Raw genomic sequence first — 17,683 nt, 5'->3', positions numbered from 1 at the left:
ACGCCTCCAAAGTAAGAATCCTGTGACCGAAGTGAACTCAGTCTTACAATTTGCACTGTTTTGCAGGACACTGTTATAAAAGAAATTCATAATCCACCTGGTGCCAGTGATATGTTGAAGCGACAGCAGTGTGGAGCTGCATTTTGCCACATACAGTTGTGGACCTTCACATAAAAAAAAAAAATATATATATATATATATATATATATATATATATATATATATTACTGTATGTAGATAGAGTCAGTAAGTCCCATTTACAAACACAAATATTGTTGTCCAGTGTTTATTGTGTGAAAAAGTGGCACATTGACACTGTTACATAAACCCTGATATAAAAAGCACAGTAATGTAATCCTGAGCATCATCCTTCACAGCAAAATGTTTTTTATAATTTGAATGGCAGCTTGCTTTGTCATATACACAAAACAAGATGGATGCTACGTTTTACAAATCCCACAATTTTATTATTTCACCAGTGTTACATTGTTCATTACAACTACACTTATTGGATCATGTTACTCTTCATTATAAAATAAAAAGTCACATTGTGGCTGAACGGTAAACGTCGTCAGTGAGATAAGGTGTCAGATTCACTACACCCTAATTATAAAGATAATTTGTAATGCATTGAAAATCTTTTTTTTTTTTAAATTTTGTGGCTTTTAGCAAGTACACACACACCATATTTGAGTTGTGTTATACTGCTAGTTTTAATTGTATATTTTGGATATGTACAATTATGTCATACTCTTCATTAAAAACACTTGTAAGTGTACACAAGTGTATTGTATGTACAGTACAACATGGATCTGGCCTTGTCATGGCAAGCGAGTAGTGCGTTTTGATGATGCAGAGAGTGTTTCCATCTATAGCTAGAGCCACTTGCAGGATCACAATTGACAGACTGGTCTATCAGGGAGGTTCCAGATGGACAAACTGTGGAACGTGGGAATGTCTTTTGATGGTAGCCCCACCATTTGTAAGTATCACGGGAGGGCTAACAACCACCCCAGGAGAAATGTTGTTACAAAACCAATCAGAAAAATGGGACTGAACAACCTGGAACTGGACCCAAGCATGCCCTCAACCAACAAGTAAGGCTCAACCTTCGTCAGAGAACATGTGTTGCGACGTGGAATGGACAGATCTTCTGCCTGGAGCAGCCACCCTGCTGTCCTGAGAGCTACCGCTATATAGTCACCCTGGCGGGATTGCGAATCACGATGGCAGAGCAATGGTGGTGAAACAACAGCAGGCGACCACTTCTACATCTGGAATGGGTCTGGGACACAGCTGGGCCTTATGGTGTAGAAACCTGTGTTAGCACTCATGCACTAATGTTATTGTTGCTTATTGATGAAGACATTAAGGATGCCTTCTTCAACCAGCTGCACCAAAATGTTGCACAACCACATAATATCACACTCACAGCATGATATCACTGATTAAAATGCCACTCTTTGCTCTATTGTATACACAAATTGAGTCGTAAGCTATCCAACAGTACCTGTGATGGTAAGCTATCTTGTATGTAAATTAGTGGAATGAAAATAAATGCTGTGTACTATTAAAAATAAGTCTAAATAGAACTGCGATACAGCATAGAACAGGGGTCAGCAACTTTTTGGACCTAAAGAGCCATTTGGGCCAGTTTCTACTAAGTCAAAACCCACTTGGAGCCACAAGACCTATTTGATCACTATAATGAAGTTAATGCTAATAAGGTTAATGGTTTCCCTGTAGGTAACGACCAACACCTGTCACCACCTGACAATTAGTCAAGATCCAACTTTGCAGCATTTTTGTTTTATGATGTTATCACCAGTTCTAGGCAAATTATTCTGAATAATAAGTTATGGTAAATACAGTGACTGAATGTGCTTAGGTGGCTGTATCTCTCCTTGTCCATGAACTGAATATTGGTGCATTACATGATTAACACTTTGAGTAGTTGATGATTATTCCCCCATAGTACAAACCCTGTTTCCATATGAGTTGGTAAAAAATGTTAGATGTAAATATAAACGGAATACAATGATTTGAAAATCATTTTGAAACCATATTCAGTTAAATATGCTACAAAGACAACATATTTAATGTACAAACTGATGAACATTTTTTTTGCAAATAATCATTAACATTAGAATTTGATGCCAGCAACACGTGACATGAATTGATTAACGTGGACCCCAACTTAAACAAGTTGAAAAACTTATTCGGGTGTTACCATTTAGTGGTCAATTGTACGGAATATGTACTGAACTGTGCAATCTACTAATAAAAGTATCAGTCAATCAATCAAAACAAAGAAGTTGGGAAAGTTGGCAATAAATCCTGATAATGTTGAGGAATGCTCATCAAACACTTAATTTGTAACATCCCACAGGTGTGCAGGCTAATTGGGAACAGGTGGAGGCCATGCTTGGGGATAAAAACAGCTTCCCAAAAAATGCTCAGTCTTTCACAACTGCGTGAGCAAATAGTCAAACAGTTTAAGAACAACGTTTCTCAAAGTGTAATTGCAAGAAATGTAGGGATTTCAACATCTACGGTCCATGATATCATCAAAAGGTTCAGAGAATCTGGAGAAATCACTCCACGTAAGCGGCATGGCCGGAAACCAACATTGAATGACCGTGACCTTTGATCCCTCAGACGGCACTGTATCAAAAACCGATCTGTGGTGATCCACATGGGCTCAGGAACACTTCAGAAAACCCCTGTCACTAAATACAGTTTGTCAAGTGCAAGTTGAAGCTCTACTATGCAAAGCAAAAGCCATTTATCAACAACATCCAGAAACACCACTGGCTTCTCTGGGCCCGAGATCATCTAAGATGGACTGATGCAACGTGGAAAAGTGTTCTGTGGTCTGACGAGTCCACATTTCAAATTGTTTTTGGAAATATTCGTCATTGTGTCATCAAAGGGGAAGCGAACCATCCAGACTGTTATTGACGCAAAGTTTAAAAGCCAGCATCTGTGATGGTATGGGGGTGCATTAGTGCCCAAGGAATGGGTAACTTAGACATATGTGAAGGCACCATTAATGCTGAAAGGTACATACAGGTTTGAGAGTTATTATTCAGCACATGTTACAACAGCGTGGCTTCGTAAAAAAAGAGTGCTGGTACTTTTCTGGCCCGCCTGCAGTCCTAACCTGTCTCCCATCTGTGTGGCGCAATATGAAGCGTAAAATACGACAGCGGAGACCCTGGCCTGTTGAATGACTGAAGCTCTACATAAAACAAGAATGGGAAAGAATTCCACTTTCAAAGCTTCAACAATTAGTTTTGTCAGTTCCCAAACGTTTATTGAGTGTTGTTAAAAGAAAAAGGTAATGTAACACAGTGGTGAACATGCCCTTTCCCAACTACTTTGGCACGTGTTGCAGCCATGAAATTCTAAGTTCAATATTATTTGCAAAAAAAAATAAAGTTTATGAGTTTGAACAACAAATATCTTGTCTTTGTAGTGCATTCAATTGAATATGGGTTGAAAAGGATTTGCAAATCATTGTATTCCGTTTATATTTACATCTAACACAGTTTCTCAACTCATATGGAAACAGGGTTGTAGTTTAAGTTGGGTGTGGAATGCCAATATTATGCAACAGCAATATGCCTAACACTAGTTGTCAAACATCTAATTTGCTGTATGTTTCTCATTTACTTGGTATTTTCATGTTTCTGTACTATTGCTCTATTCTTTAGATATAACTGCTGTGTCAAGGCGAGCTGTGCCCCTCCAAATGTGATTGTGTAGCGTGATGATCGCCTAAAATAAAGTCTAACCTTACGTAACAGTGACGCGGCAAAGACTGTAATTGGTTGGCTTTTAGTCGTCCTGTGTTGATGCGGTTCAATCATGAAGCTTATTGCCCACCTTTGCAAAAATGTTTTCTTTGTTAGCAATTAAAGTATGTAAATAACACCAGTTCCAATAACTCTCAATCCCTCTCTAGTTACCGTTGTTTATTAGCAAAAAAGGAAACTAACAAGATCAATCATGTTAAGTGTCATGGTTTCTCACCAGAAAACACTGCCCAGAGAATTGAATTGCTGATGCAGACCTTTGAAAGACTCATGACGGTGCCTCAAGGGACAGCGTAGTGGCTACATTACACAAGAGCATAATCTAGCTGGAGTCACAACAGTGGGATAAAATGCGGCTCCAGAGCTGCGGGTTACAGACCCATGGCACAGACTAATCAGCTAAGAAAAATAAATTGTCTAATAAGTCAGGAGAGACAATGATATCCACACAGTACAACAAGACTTCAGCCATAAAAATGAATGAGTAGATAAATGACACACATCTTTCAGCCGCACATTTATGGCAACTTGGAAAAAAGTGTGTGAACATTCTGGGGGTTTAGAAGGCACATAAATTCAAACAAGGATGCCTGCTTACCAAGTACAGACTTGCATGTATTTCATCAGGCAGCTACAGTTCTCACGTCTTGTTTTCTAAATATACTGTATATCTATGCAGTATGCACTCAAATCCAAAAAACAGAAATTTTGCAATTATGCATACATCAGCAGTCAAAAAAACCTTCTATACAGTAAGTAAATATAATACATTCATAATATATACAATATAATAATAATCCCATGAGTTTAGGACCACCATCTTTACAACAGATTCATAGATCTCAGGGTACCTTTTAAACTTTAAAAACTCTTCCATTCCCAAAAAAACTGTCTCTACATAGACACAGCAAAGATTCTGAGTGGTTCACCATATTCAGTGGCATGCAACAAGACTCTGGGCTCCCCCCAAACCTCTTTAATTGTGTCACAGACCACCTGGTCAAAGATCCCAAGAGTGTGTCTACCACCCGCTCCACATGGAGTATGCTGACCATATCATTGTGTTCAACGTGGAAGAGACAGAGAAGCTTGGCCTTCAGTTAAGTTGGTCTAAGATAAAGTGAAGGATCCATGTGATAGGTGAAAAAGTTGTTCAGCCTGTTGTGACTTCCAAATCTTTGTGTATCTGGCCTCAACTGTGAGCCAAGATTTAGACGTGAAATCGGAGATCATCCACAGATCATTAACTTTACAATCGATCTGGAAACCACTTCGGCAACACAATATAATCTCTCACCGTGTGTGAGATCCTTCTCTATGGTTCGGAAAGATATCCTTTGAACAACAAAAAAATAAGATCCCCTCGGGACCAATGAGAACATCAGGTGGTCTGAACCAGTTATGAGAGCCTACACGTCTGCACGCTTTATCCTTTCTCACAGCACAGACACGCATAAGATGGTATTTCATTTCCGCCAGCAGAGTCCAGACCAAACAACACAATCCTGTTAATGTCCCGCCACAGGTTGGAAAAGACCTGGAGGCAAGCCCAACCCAAGACTGACAGCTCTGGACAAAACTGGTCAACCTGACTGACTCTCCAAATACTGTGCAGCCAATACTTGCCACTGTGATTTCACTCAGTAGTGTAATATCAAAGTGTGCTGCTGAGTGTGGGTGTTACAAACTTATTCCAGCAAATAAAACACAAGTGTCCATACAGGAGGAATGTGCCAGTCTCCACGAGGGCACACGACTGCCACAGGCAACAAACTCCCACTAAAAATCTGCTTTGGTGTAGTGGAAATTATTTATGAAGGTAGCGCTAAAGAAAAAAAGATGGAGGTTTATCAGTGAAGCTATTGCCATGTGCCCTGTAATTTGAGGCAGTGTTTGAAGCGACATCATGGAAAAGTTTATATTTTTAGTTTTTCTTTTTGTAATTTTTACAAATATCTTTGTTGTTGTGTTGTACACATTTGGTTTATCATCATCTACAACCAATAGTAGTTTTTACTTCAGACTTTAATTAATTCAAACTTTTGTATTTAATAAGTGGAATGTTATTATATTGTTGATAATGTAAATTGTTGTATTTTGTTTATATATTGTTTGTTGATAAATATATATTTTTTGTCAAATGTTTTATTCTTATTTAAAGGCAAAATCACAAAATCTTCTAATGATCTTGAAGTAAAGAGTATTGGTATCTGCAATCCTGACCCTCTATTTAAATCAGTACTATCGCCCACGCTTACTGGACATGATATTTGTGGCGCCCCTTACGGAAAGTGGCATGGGAGACAGGTATGAAGAGAGACAATTAGACATCACAAGTGGACATGTCTGTAAATGTAGACAAGGAAGTGAGAAAACATTTGAATTACAATTTGAGCCATCGCTATTTGCAAATCACATAATCTGTGAGGAAAGGGGTGATCTCTGGCATATGTTCATCAGGTATCACGCACAGAGCGCCATTGATGAAGCCAGGGTTTTTGTGTCTTCATCAGTAGTGGTTCTGAAAAGGGTGCGATTTTTCTTGAGAATAAACTGGTTTTAGAGTTAAATAAATGCATTAAGCTGTGCTCTTCATGCATCCACACAATTAAATCTACTCCATATACAGAACCTTCACTTTGTCCCATATGTTAATATATGATCTATCCCTGTGTTGTGGGGAGGTGATCTGGAGTGATGAGCGCTGGAAGGGAGCCTCGCCCAGGTTGCCATTGATGCAAGAAGCATCAGTGACTGTGGCAGTGATGACTGTGCAACCAACCAACATTATCTTAACAAGGTGTGTAGTGGCTTGTTGTTGAAGGCAGACTGGCTTTCGAGCAGAGCTATTGATATTCAGGATAGCTATAAATAAGTACAGGATAGCTATAGAGCAGAGCTTTAGATGTACAAGATAAGGCAAGCTTGGTTAAATAGTCTACCTGATCGGCCATCACCTCCACTGTGTTGGTTGTAAAAGGTCTTCATGCAAACATTGACCAAGCAAATGTGCATCTGCAGCTCTGCTCCAATCACAACAGCCGCTAAATACCGTTAGAAAACACAACACAACGCCAGTGGAATAAGGACTACCAATAGGAAATAGGTCACTCTGTACAGGTGAAGCGGTGAGAAGGTCACCATGGCGATAGACACAGGTAATGGGAGGAAGGAAGTCAGATTCAGCAGTTTACTAAAAAAACAACACAAGACAAAATATGGGATATTAGGCAGAATTTGGTGGGTTAGACTTTGTGATGTATGTGCTGACATACCTATTGCTGAGCTTGGAAGCATTGGCGCTAATAAGCAGCATGTATGCAAAAATGACAGGTACAAAGTAAGGCCAGCAGGGGTCAGGTTCAAGCTGGGAGGAGTACCTGCAAAAGAACACAATAGAAAGCTCCAATATCCACCTGTTCAACTAAAGGTACATTTTGCAAATGAAGGTTAGAATTGTCTCAATTATATTTTAGTCTTCATGTTAAAACGATTCCTGTTATGGTGTTTCGCGTTAGGGCGTTTCCAATCAAGTTTCCTGTTGAAGCAGTTTGTGTTTGGTGTATTGTTAGAATGTTTCCAGTTCCTGTGTTTCTGTTTTTCTGTTCTGACATTTAGCGTTACACTTTCTGTTTCGACATTTTGTGTTACGATGTCTCGCGTAACACTTTACTGTGATTATGTTTCGTGTTACAACATTTTGGGTTACATTTCCTGCATGTAATTATGTTTTCTTTTAAATTAGTGATGTACTGTATATATAATGTATATTTGATAGTGTATATCTTTAGTTAGTGTGTTTAATAATAATATGTGAATTTGGAACTTACCTTCAACTACATCGGGTTGGTGTAACACATGTCATAGTGAATGCCATAAGAACAGCCAGTGTCTCATTCACTAGCATTAGCTAATAGCTATCCAAAACATAACTTAATTTTTCCAAGGATGGGTGTGAAGAAAGTGATTATGATTGTGTATTAATGTTTATATTGTAATACCACTTTATTGTTTACTCTTTTTTTTACTTGTCTATTTTCTTTATTTTTTCTGGCTTAATGCCCTCTTTGGTTCATGGGTAGGGGATGGATGAGACAGGCTTTTAGCCTGGGGGTTTTGTTTACACTGTTCTAAATGGAAACAAAAATAGCATTGTATGTGTCTTCTATATAAGTGTTTATAGTGTACGTATATGTATGTATGATTGCATGTTCTTTTTGTTTTGCATAATCAATGCTCAATAAAATAAAATAAAACATGTGATTGAGGTGCATGCGTGCTAGCGTGCATGTGTGCGTGCGAGTTGCTGACTTGAAAATCTGCGTCACACTGAAGCAGGAGGAGTGAATAAAAATATATAATAACGCCAGCCAAATGAATATCTAATTTACTTTTATCCATGAAAAGATGGAGAAGCTGCTGATGGTGTGTTTGACGGAGAAGCACCTCGACCCTGCTGGAACTTTGCCTTAACACTACATACTTTCAATTCATGGGATTGTTTTACCGACAAAAACATGGTTGTGCCATGAAATCACATGTATAAATCACATAGTAGCAAACCTTTACATGTAGGACATGGAAAAGAGGGCTCATAGCTCACTTATCTGTACCAAGTTATTGGTACAGATAAGTGGATGACACATGGGTAAAAGTCAGAAAGCAAGAAGTGCAAGCCTTCACCAAGCACATTAAATCAGTGGACAAAAACATCAAGTTCACACGTGAGACTGTGATGTCCACATTGGAGAAAACAGGAGCGTCCATGTCAGGGTTTACCAAAAACCCACACACACCAATCTATACCTACTTTTCGACTTACACCACCCACTGCAACAGAAACTGGTCGTGATCAGAACCCTACAACACAGAGCTGATAATGTTCTTACCAGCCCACAGCCAAAAGAGAAAGAGCAAAGGCATTTGAGGGAAGCCCTCACTATAGATATCCCAGCTGGTCGTTTGTGAAAAGTGCATCCAACTCCAGAAATAATTAGGACAGAGTGGATCAAGAGCAAAACATACACAAACATATTGTCATTCCATATGTATCGGTTCTTTCTGAAGAACTCAGCATTTTTTTTTAACCAGCACAACATCCCAGTAGTGCATCCTAAAGACCGGACACCCAACATCCACAAAAACAATCTGGTGTATGCTATCCATTGTAATGATGAATGCACTGATTGATATATTAGGGACACAAAACAGCCACTAAGCCGCATGGCCCAGCATAGACAGGCAAACTCTTCAGGCCAAGACTCAGCTGTCTACCTGCACTTCAGAGAGAAACAGCACTTCTTTGAGAAAAGAAAATGACAGATTCTGGACAGAAAATACGGATGGTACAAAAGAGGAGTGAGGGAAGCCATCTATGTCAAGCTTTGCTCGTTTGCATTTAAAACAGTTGTTTTTCTCACTAAGGTAGGGTGAAACCATGCTTACCCAGGCACACCCTCCTAGCTTTGAAGTATAAATATTTGGGGTTATGGCACCAGCCACTAGACTAGATCTGACCAGTCTAAGTCTATGAGCAAGAACTGATGAAGCCTACTCGGATGAAAGGCGAAACGTCTTCTAAGAAAAACCAAACAGTCCAGTTGCAATCGATTGAATGCCCTGAGATGACAATGACCTGGATGATTGCGAACAATCATAGACAGCTGGAAGGAGATACCGTAAGAGTCCACTCTACAAGATAATTGCTGTACAGTATTATTGCATTACTCAATAAAACTACTTTACTGCAATTGATTATACTGAATTTTATTGTATAGTTTTTACTTCTATTATTTATTATCTAAAGGTTTTTTTTCTTCTTAAAAGTATGTTACATGTATAGTTGAATTTTAATGAATTTCAATGGACAACATTGATTTGAGATATGAGCTATTTTTGTATATTTGATGATGTATATTGTTAATTAAATTGATGATCATGTAAATTTGATAATGTATGTTGTTAGCTGGTTAAAGTGATGATCATCTACATTTGATGATGTATTTATTTTGTTCTTTGTAGTACATGTTAGACAGTGTGCAGAGCAGTAGTAATTTCAGTGAGGGTGCCAAAAAAGTATATGGACATAACAATAGTGAACAAACTAACCCCGCAGAAGGTACAGAATATTGAACTAATAAATAAACAGGCTTATAACTTAGTAAATGTGTTTGTCGGGAACAAATAAAGTGGATTTGCCAACAGACGGTGAACCAAATTATCAATAATAGACAAACTATCATAAATTAAAAACAAAAATCATGGAAATAATAATATAAAATATTATATGACAATAATAATTGTGTGCTCCTATATGACGATATTAATAGTGTGAACAGTGGAGCAACTGTGAAGACAGTTTTTTCAAACAGCAGACAGTGTCTTTTAATCTTGTTAATTTAACACTTTTAGAAGGCATGTGAAAGAATGATTGTGTAAGACTCTACCTCAAGTTGCGTATCCAGTGTAAAAGTGAGGGTGTACTGAGCATTACAGGTACAGTGAAGAGTGCACACAAGGTGAGGTGAAGCTGCAGGTCATCTCTGGCCTCTTGTAAAGCCAACTCTGACAGCAGGGCGGATGTGCCGTTACATTCTTTGGCCTTACTGGAATGTGCATTTCCTTTGTGCTTTTGAGGTACCTGCAAACATTTTAAGTACACATAGAAGTATACAGTTACTCGCACTCTGAGTATGCTAATCAAATAGACTTTTTCTTACCAGATTCAGAATGTGACTCAAGTACCTTTCAGTCATCTGTAGTCTTAGTACCTGCATGGACATATTCAATATACAAAAAGTTATTAACTGCTTCCTTGCTGTGTAGTACATTTCCTGTACAACATACAAAGCAACTAAATGACAACAAATTAAGACTTTATTGCAACTGACAGGACAGTGCAGTAGCCTGCAGAGCAGTGTACCACCACGAGCCGCTTTATAGGGTGATGGGGGAGATGGAGGTGGGACCAGAACAGACGGAAGCACAGTTGTAGCGCTAGCCTAATGACTAGGCTAAAGGCTAGACTGTGACTTAAATGTTATCTTTTCTATTAATTTTCTTTCATTATAATTGATTAGTGGTGAGGGATTATACATTTGATGATTTCATAAGTGTTTGAGGCATATTTAGGACGTGGATGATTTATCTTATTAGCAGCTTAGTTATCAATGAACAATGACAATTAAAGAGAGATAAGGAGGATCAGTGGAGCTGAATCTAATTTAATAGTTACAACATTCACTTTTAAAATGTTGATCCAAAGTCAGAAAAAAATGTAAACATTAAGCCAGCAGAAGGGTTTGGAGGGGATGCGTGAGATGCCTACAAAGAAGCATAATCCTGACTTTGATTAGGTGTCAAAAATAAGCGTTTTTCGGTGTCCCTGTTAAGAGTCAAAATTATATTATTTTCACATCTGTATTTTGGTTATTTTTATTACTAGAGTATTGGAAGGTTTTCCAGGGAAGCTACCGGAAGGAAGTGTTGGTTTTTGACCGGTTAAGCTATGTTTTAGCCAGCAACAACTTTTATCTATCTTCTAAAACCACACATTTGCAACCTAATAGCTAGCACAAAGTAATGTGAACTCCTATTCTCTCTGTTCAAATGAACAGCTGTTGCTATATGTTTCTTATGCTTGGAATATGTTGTAACATGTTGATTGGAAATCAACTGAGTTTATACCCTTGAATTCTTTTAAAAACAATTTAAATGCAGTAACCTAATTTACCTGCACTTGTTCTTTAATCGTGTTAATGTGTGTACCTGTTTGTTGTTACTGTTTATGATGTAGCTTTGTGGTAAATCCTGGCCCCACCTCTTGGCCAGGACTCCATTGAAAATAAGGTACTAATTCTCAATGGGATTTTTTCCTGCATTCTAATCCTTGGCCATTTTAACGAATGGAGCATAACATTTTAGTTCTAATCCTGATTATCTTAACTGACTTTACCTCTTTGACATCTACGAGTCAGAAAGCTTCCAGGTAGAAAGTAGTGTTATGGGCTGCGGGCAAAACACTATAGTCTCAATTGCTAGCTTTTTTTTTTTTTTTTGCTTTTAGCAGGAGGTCTTAGAATGTACCGGCCAAGAATAGTGGACATCTACTGTAATGGTCCCAAGTCCCCCATAAATATCTTGAAGCCACACAACATGAAGAAGCTGAATATATCAACTATTGCTGCTATGTCAAAGGAGGAACATGTTCTGGACTCACTCTGTACAGGTGCAGCAGAAAGGCAGCAAAGATTGACAATGCTCCACAGCATGTTGCGCCCACAACAGTCAGAAGCAGAGTGACAAGAAGCTGAGTCCGCAGTTGTAGTGTACCACACTCACTTGAGATGGAGGGTCTAGCACATGGAACATGTATTTATTACGTATTTGAATACTACTTTCTATAATAGGGGTCCCCAAACTACGGCCCGCGAGTAGTCCCAAGTTAAAAAAACAAAAAAAGACTCCCTCCCCTTTTTTTTAACTCAATGAGGCCCCCGGGTCAAAATGTTTGGGGACCCCTGTTCTATAGTATATACTTGTATTTGTGCATCATATGACTGTACAGCAGCTTTGTCTAAACATGGCAATTGAAGGACCATTTGGATATTGTTTACATTCAATTCATATTAAACATGCTAAAATCAATACAATGGAGCCTTAATATACTTGCATAATTGGTTCTTCAACATGGTTCATAAATAGAAAGATTGAAGCAAATTTCTCCATAAGAAACAATGTAAATATAAATAATGGGTTCCAGCCTCGACAGAAGTTCCTATTTTAGTAAGGGTTTGTACATTTTGAACACAATATAAAGTGCTACACAGTATCTTCAAAATGAAACATAAGGGGGTACAGGATCAACTATCTTTAATTAACAAGCCAAAACAACTAAAACAAGCTTAACTTTCATTCAGTCAACCATTCACCCCGTACTGCAATCACTCTGACCGGGGAGTGAAATGCACATGACGCAGCCCCCAATCCAAATGCAATCGACCTGGCCATCCAATAAGTAAAAACATGGAACGGAAATCCACCACCACCAACTGGCCTCGAAATGATGGACCACCATGGGTCAAAGAAAAAGGCACAAACCCAGAGGTGACCTGCCTCGAGACGAAAGTAAAAATGATAACAAACCACAGAAAACACCGGGCAAAGCAACCCCGAGTCACCTCAATTCCGACGCTGACAACCCCAGTGACCAGCTGGGGGAAGACAGAGCTCAATGACTTCTGTAGTAGGCTACTGTATTATAGTCTTTTGTTACATTTGTGAATAAACAAAAACGCCTGTGAAATTATCTTATGTTTAATACATAGACGTGTGCGGTGAACTGGTGTACAAAATGAAACATTTCCAAAAATTAAATGGGTGCATCTTGTATTGAAGTGCGATTTATAGTTTGGAAATAATGGTAAAAGTAACTCATTCTGAATGTTTTGAAAACCCTCTACATTTAACATTCGTGTTATAGGTTATTTGCATCCTGGCCAAAATCAATGTATTTTACACATGACTCCCCAATACCTGCCATGTGGGCGTTCTGTGAGCAAATATTTACACGTGCCACCCGGGCGTCTAAATCTAGTACACATGATCATCATGAAAATCATCCAAAAGTCTTGTTAGTTGGTGCAATTTTTTGTGAGTTTATTTAGTTTTTCTACGTTGTCCAAACACTCCTTCAAAATATTTGATTCCTAGAATGTGCCGTGAGCCAAAGGCAACTTTGGACATGGCTGCTGTACAGCGTTTCCATAGTTGGTACCTGTGCAGCACAGCTAATATAAGCGACATCAGGCGGGTGATGACTGTCAGCAGTGTGCTGCCCCAAAATGCAACAGCTGCCCCAAAGATGTAGAGCAGAGGGTGGAGGAGGTGTGGCCATTCTAGGCCTGCGGTCATGCCCTCATTAACGGTCTCATTAGGGAAGGTGGGTGGGGCCACATCCATTGGGGGAAGGCCAAGCAGTGACCACACATCTTTTGCCCATTTACAACTGAGAGGTTAAAGATGGCATGTTACTTTTGCAACATTTTCTTACATCAAAAATGCTCCACTGCCACTACCATACCTACCTTAATATGACATGGATGAAGTAAACAGGCATGTTGACTTTATGGGGTTGGAAGCTTTGACCCAGCAACAGGTGTGTGGCTGCAGGTTGACGTGATGTCAGGAGGGAGCAGAGCTGAACCCCACAGGCCAGGAGAAGTGTTACACTGGTATACGTTGGCACCATGGGGCCAAAGAACCTCAAAACCTGTCAAATGAGACAAGATTGTGCGACTAAACAACATGCACCATACAACGCATATGTTTCAAAGGACAATCCTCATCAAGCAACACAAACAGGAGAGGCGATGATGATTAAGGAGAAGGAATATGTCATTATTTTATGGGCATGAATATGATTTATTTTGGGCCAGCCATGATGTATTTGAGCAGTTCAGGGTGAAATGATTATATCAAGTACATCTTCATGATGTACATGAACAGCAAGAATATGTCAAGTGTTAATTTTGGCAGCAATCTTTAATTTAGTTTTAGTTATAGTCTTTTGAGAATTTTTTATTTTTAGTCCAATTTTAGTCACCTAAATCGATTTAGTTTTTGTCTAGTTTTAGTTGATGAAATTACACAACATTTTTTCAGCTAAAATTACAGTTAAGTTAGTCAACTAAAATATAAATTATGAAAGACAAGGAAGGTCTCTCTAAAGCTAATTTGAAAGCACCTTTATATAGACTACCTGCAAAGCATTTGTTTAACTCAAAAGCAGCATGAGCTTATTGTCAGGAATGGTGTGTGACGCTTACAATGGTCAATCCCAATAAATATCTTTCAGACACTTTTTGTATTTTTCATGCTATGACTCTGACAAAGAGGTCTGTATGTGTGTTGTAAAACAGAGTTACGATGCATGCCTTCACTATAATTGATTTGTGAATGCAGGAGCACCGAAAGCAGCAAATACACACAGTTTTAACTTACATTTGTGTAGATGTCACGATGACTTGCCTGCTGAAGGCATCATATGACATTAAAAATAAAATGTGTCCTCTTCACTTGTGGAAAAGACCTCTTTCATATGTGTGCTGTTAAAGAGCTATGATGGGATATATTCCGAACTTGTCCCACCTATCTGCAAGACAAAACTAAATATGATTGGAATTTGTTTCCGTCAACATTATCGTCTCGTTTGTATTACTCGACGAAAATGTGAGTTAATTGTGTTACCGTCTTAGTCAACGTGCATTTTGTGTTTATTCATTATCGTCTTATTGTAATCAGGGGGAAAAAGGCTGTTGACGATAACTAAGATGAAAATTATTAGTCAACAAATTAACACTGATACTTTGAATTTAAATATTTTGAATTATAAACTGGTTTGAAAATATTCAATCCCTTGAACTTTTCCATGTTTTGTCATGTTATAACCACAAACAAAAATATATATTTTTTGACAATTTATGTCAAGAATCAACACAAAGTGGTCGATGATTGAAAAGTCCAAGGATTGTTTTAAAATTTACAAATTGAAACACTGTAAATGTATTATTTTTACAATAATCATGTTTTATCATTACATAATCATCCATAGATAAATATGGTTACATAATTGTATTATCATGTTTCAAAACATCATATTTTATTATGATATTATCATCTTTAATCATATTGTCATCCTTTATCAATAAAATGTCTTATTTTATCATTATATAATTGTAAAACGTAATACATTTAAGGTCAATAATTGAGCACATATATAACAAAATTTAGACATCATTTACACATCTATGTTTATACATCCTGACATTTTATTCGGGCTATGTGCAATCCATCATAAAACTTTATTCAAGCTATTTGCAATACAATATAGCATTTTACAGTAGAAGAATATACATTTATTTTTAGCCTTGTAATATTTTTTAATTTTATCTTTATTTTTAAACCAATTTACTGGCATTTGAGCGGCCCTTTTCCTGAATGTGAACAAGTCTGTAATAGTGATCCTGACCTTTCCCTGTGTATACGTACATTCAAATAACAATAACAACTAGAACATTCCAGCAGAAATTTTGATGGGCCTGCTATTTGTGCCCTTGACGTCTGGTCGGTGGTCGCTGGAAGCCGGCGTACCTTTAAGATGGTGCCAAGTTTCTGAATCCTTAAGTTTTAGGTGCAACCGTACAAAATGAGCTACAGATCCATCCATTCATCCATTTTCTACTGCTTATTCCCTTTGGGTTCGCGGGGGGCGCTGGTGCCTATCTCAGCTACAATCGGGCGGAAGGCGGGGTACACCCTGGACAAGTCGCCACCTTATCGCAGGGCCAACACACATTCACACAATAGGGCCAATTTAGTGTTGCCAATCAACCTATCCCAAGGTGCATGTCTTTGGAAGTGGGAGGAAGCCGGAGTACCCGGAGGCAACCCACGCATTCAGGGGGAGAACATGCAAACTCCACACAGAAAGATCCCGAGCCCGGCATTGAACCCAGGACCTTCGTATTGTAAGGCAGACCCACTAACCGCTCTCCACCGTGAAGCCCTGGTTAAAAGTTATAAAGTATAATATTATATCCATCCATCCATCCATCATAATATAATATAACATAATATAGTAAAAGTTATAAAGTATAACACAATAATTTCTTAACAGTATAATTGTAACCAGGAATAAGTCTTCAAGTAACAATATTCAAATACTAACATTGATGGGTAAGACCGAATTTGGTTTTATTCTGAATCCAGTGAAATAGACTGGTGGTTTTAGCTGATATAAAGACTTTCATGTGTTTAAATATGTTTATGTTTAAGTATTTGGCAGCCGCTTTTATCCAAAGCAAAAGAGATTAAAAAAAATACATATAAAACAATCACTGTAGACATTATCATTTGAGGGAAGATTGTAATACAAAATATCAATACAAAGTGTCAAGACAGAATAAACTCTCTGCTGCTGCAACAACAGAGTTACAGTCTATAGGTCCCTAAGATATATAGATATCTAATGTATTCATACATTGTTTGTATAGGATATACGCATGTATATATAACCTAATCATATTGTTTCTTTAACTTAAAAATAGCTGACCGTTTTTTCCCCCTTCTCTGCAATTATATTCCCAGGTTTGATCTTGGACGTCTGGTCACTTGGTCACAGCATATAAGAATATTGTATTACTGTTAAACCAACTATGAATAATAAAACACGTCAAAACATGTGTCCTTTATCATAGCTACAAGTATGACAAAAAACACGTGAAAATCAGTGGTATTCATTGAGATAAGATGAATTAAATGCGCTGACAGTTCATTGCTCCTGCCAAATGAATTGCACTGAGTAGAGCGGATCACCACTCCAAGATGGAGGCCCCTTCATCCCGTCAGTGCCAGCTGGCAGTAGCAGTCGATGCTGCGTCTACTTATAAGATGTCTATGGCTTCAATGCTTAGGCTGCTGCCCCGGCGACCCAATCTGGGATAAGCAGAAGATGGATGAATGGCCATGTTGTCTGTCAATGTTGTGTCCCCAAGGGGAGGGGCTGTCACGTGACCTCAAAGGAATTCGATGAACCTGCCGCTATTACAAAACGACCAGCAGTTTATGTAGGATTTGTTGAAAAACTTCATGCCAAACAAAGTCTCATAGTGGGCAAACGCCACGAGATATTGACTTTTCGTAAACACTGTGAGCGCCTCAAGGCTTTGGGGAACGTTCCGATGTTCTTAGATTTCTAATAAACGGAAAAAATGTCCGAGTTTCAGCAAGAAGGGAAATGTGAAGTTTTGTGTATTTGGGGTTTTTAGAGCAGACATTAAAAACTGCAATCAATAAAATATTTGGCT

At 38.3% G+C, this 17,683-nt stretch overlaps 1 protein-coding gene across 1 annotated transcript in view; it reads right to left on the bottom strand.

The window, feature by feature from the left end:
• Window positions 1–272: 272 nt before the first annotated feature.
• Window positions 273–17,683, bottom strand: part of pgap1 (post-GPI attachment to proteins inositol deacylase 1) — a 61,469-nt gene continuing 44,058 nt past the window's right edge. The window contains exons 20-26 of the mRNA XM_061918714.1: window positions 13,904–14,088; window positions 13,594–13,824; window positions 12,037–12,172; window positions 10,538–10,588; window positions 10,265–10,458; window positions 7,094–7,198; window positions 273–7,011 (exon numbers count right to left, since the gene is read on the bottom strand). Coding sequence (XP_061774698.1) covers window positions 6,873–7,011; window positions 7,094–7,198; window positions 10,265–10,458; window positions 10,538–10,588; window positions 12,037–12,172; window positions 13,594–13,824; window positions 13,904–14,088 — 1,041 coding nt within the window. The 3' untranslated portion in view covers window positions 273–6,872. The remainder of the gene's footprint in view (window positions 7,012–7,093; window positions 7,199–10,264; window positions 10,459–10,537; window positions 10,589–12,036; window positions 12,173–13,593; window positions 13,825–13,903; window positions 14,089–17,683) is intronic.

This window comes from Nerophis ophidion, linkage group LG13 (genome assembly GCF_033978795.1).
Source record: "Nerophis ophidion isolate RoL-2023_Sa linkage group LG13, RoL_Noph_v1.0, whole genome shotgun sequence".
Lineage (NCBI taxonomy): Eukaryota > Metazoa > Chordata > Actinopteri > Syngnathiformes > Syngnathidae > Nerophis > Nerophis ophidion.
Note: the sequence above shows the minus strand (reverse complement) of the source record. Positions and strands in the feature narration are given on the sequence as shown.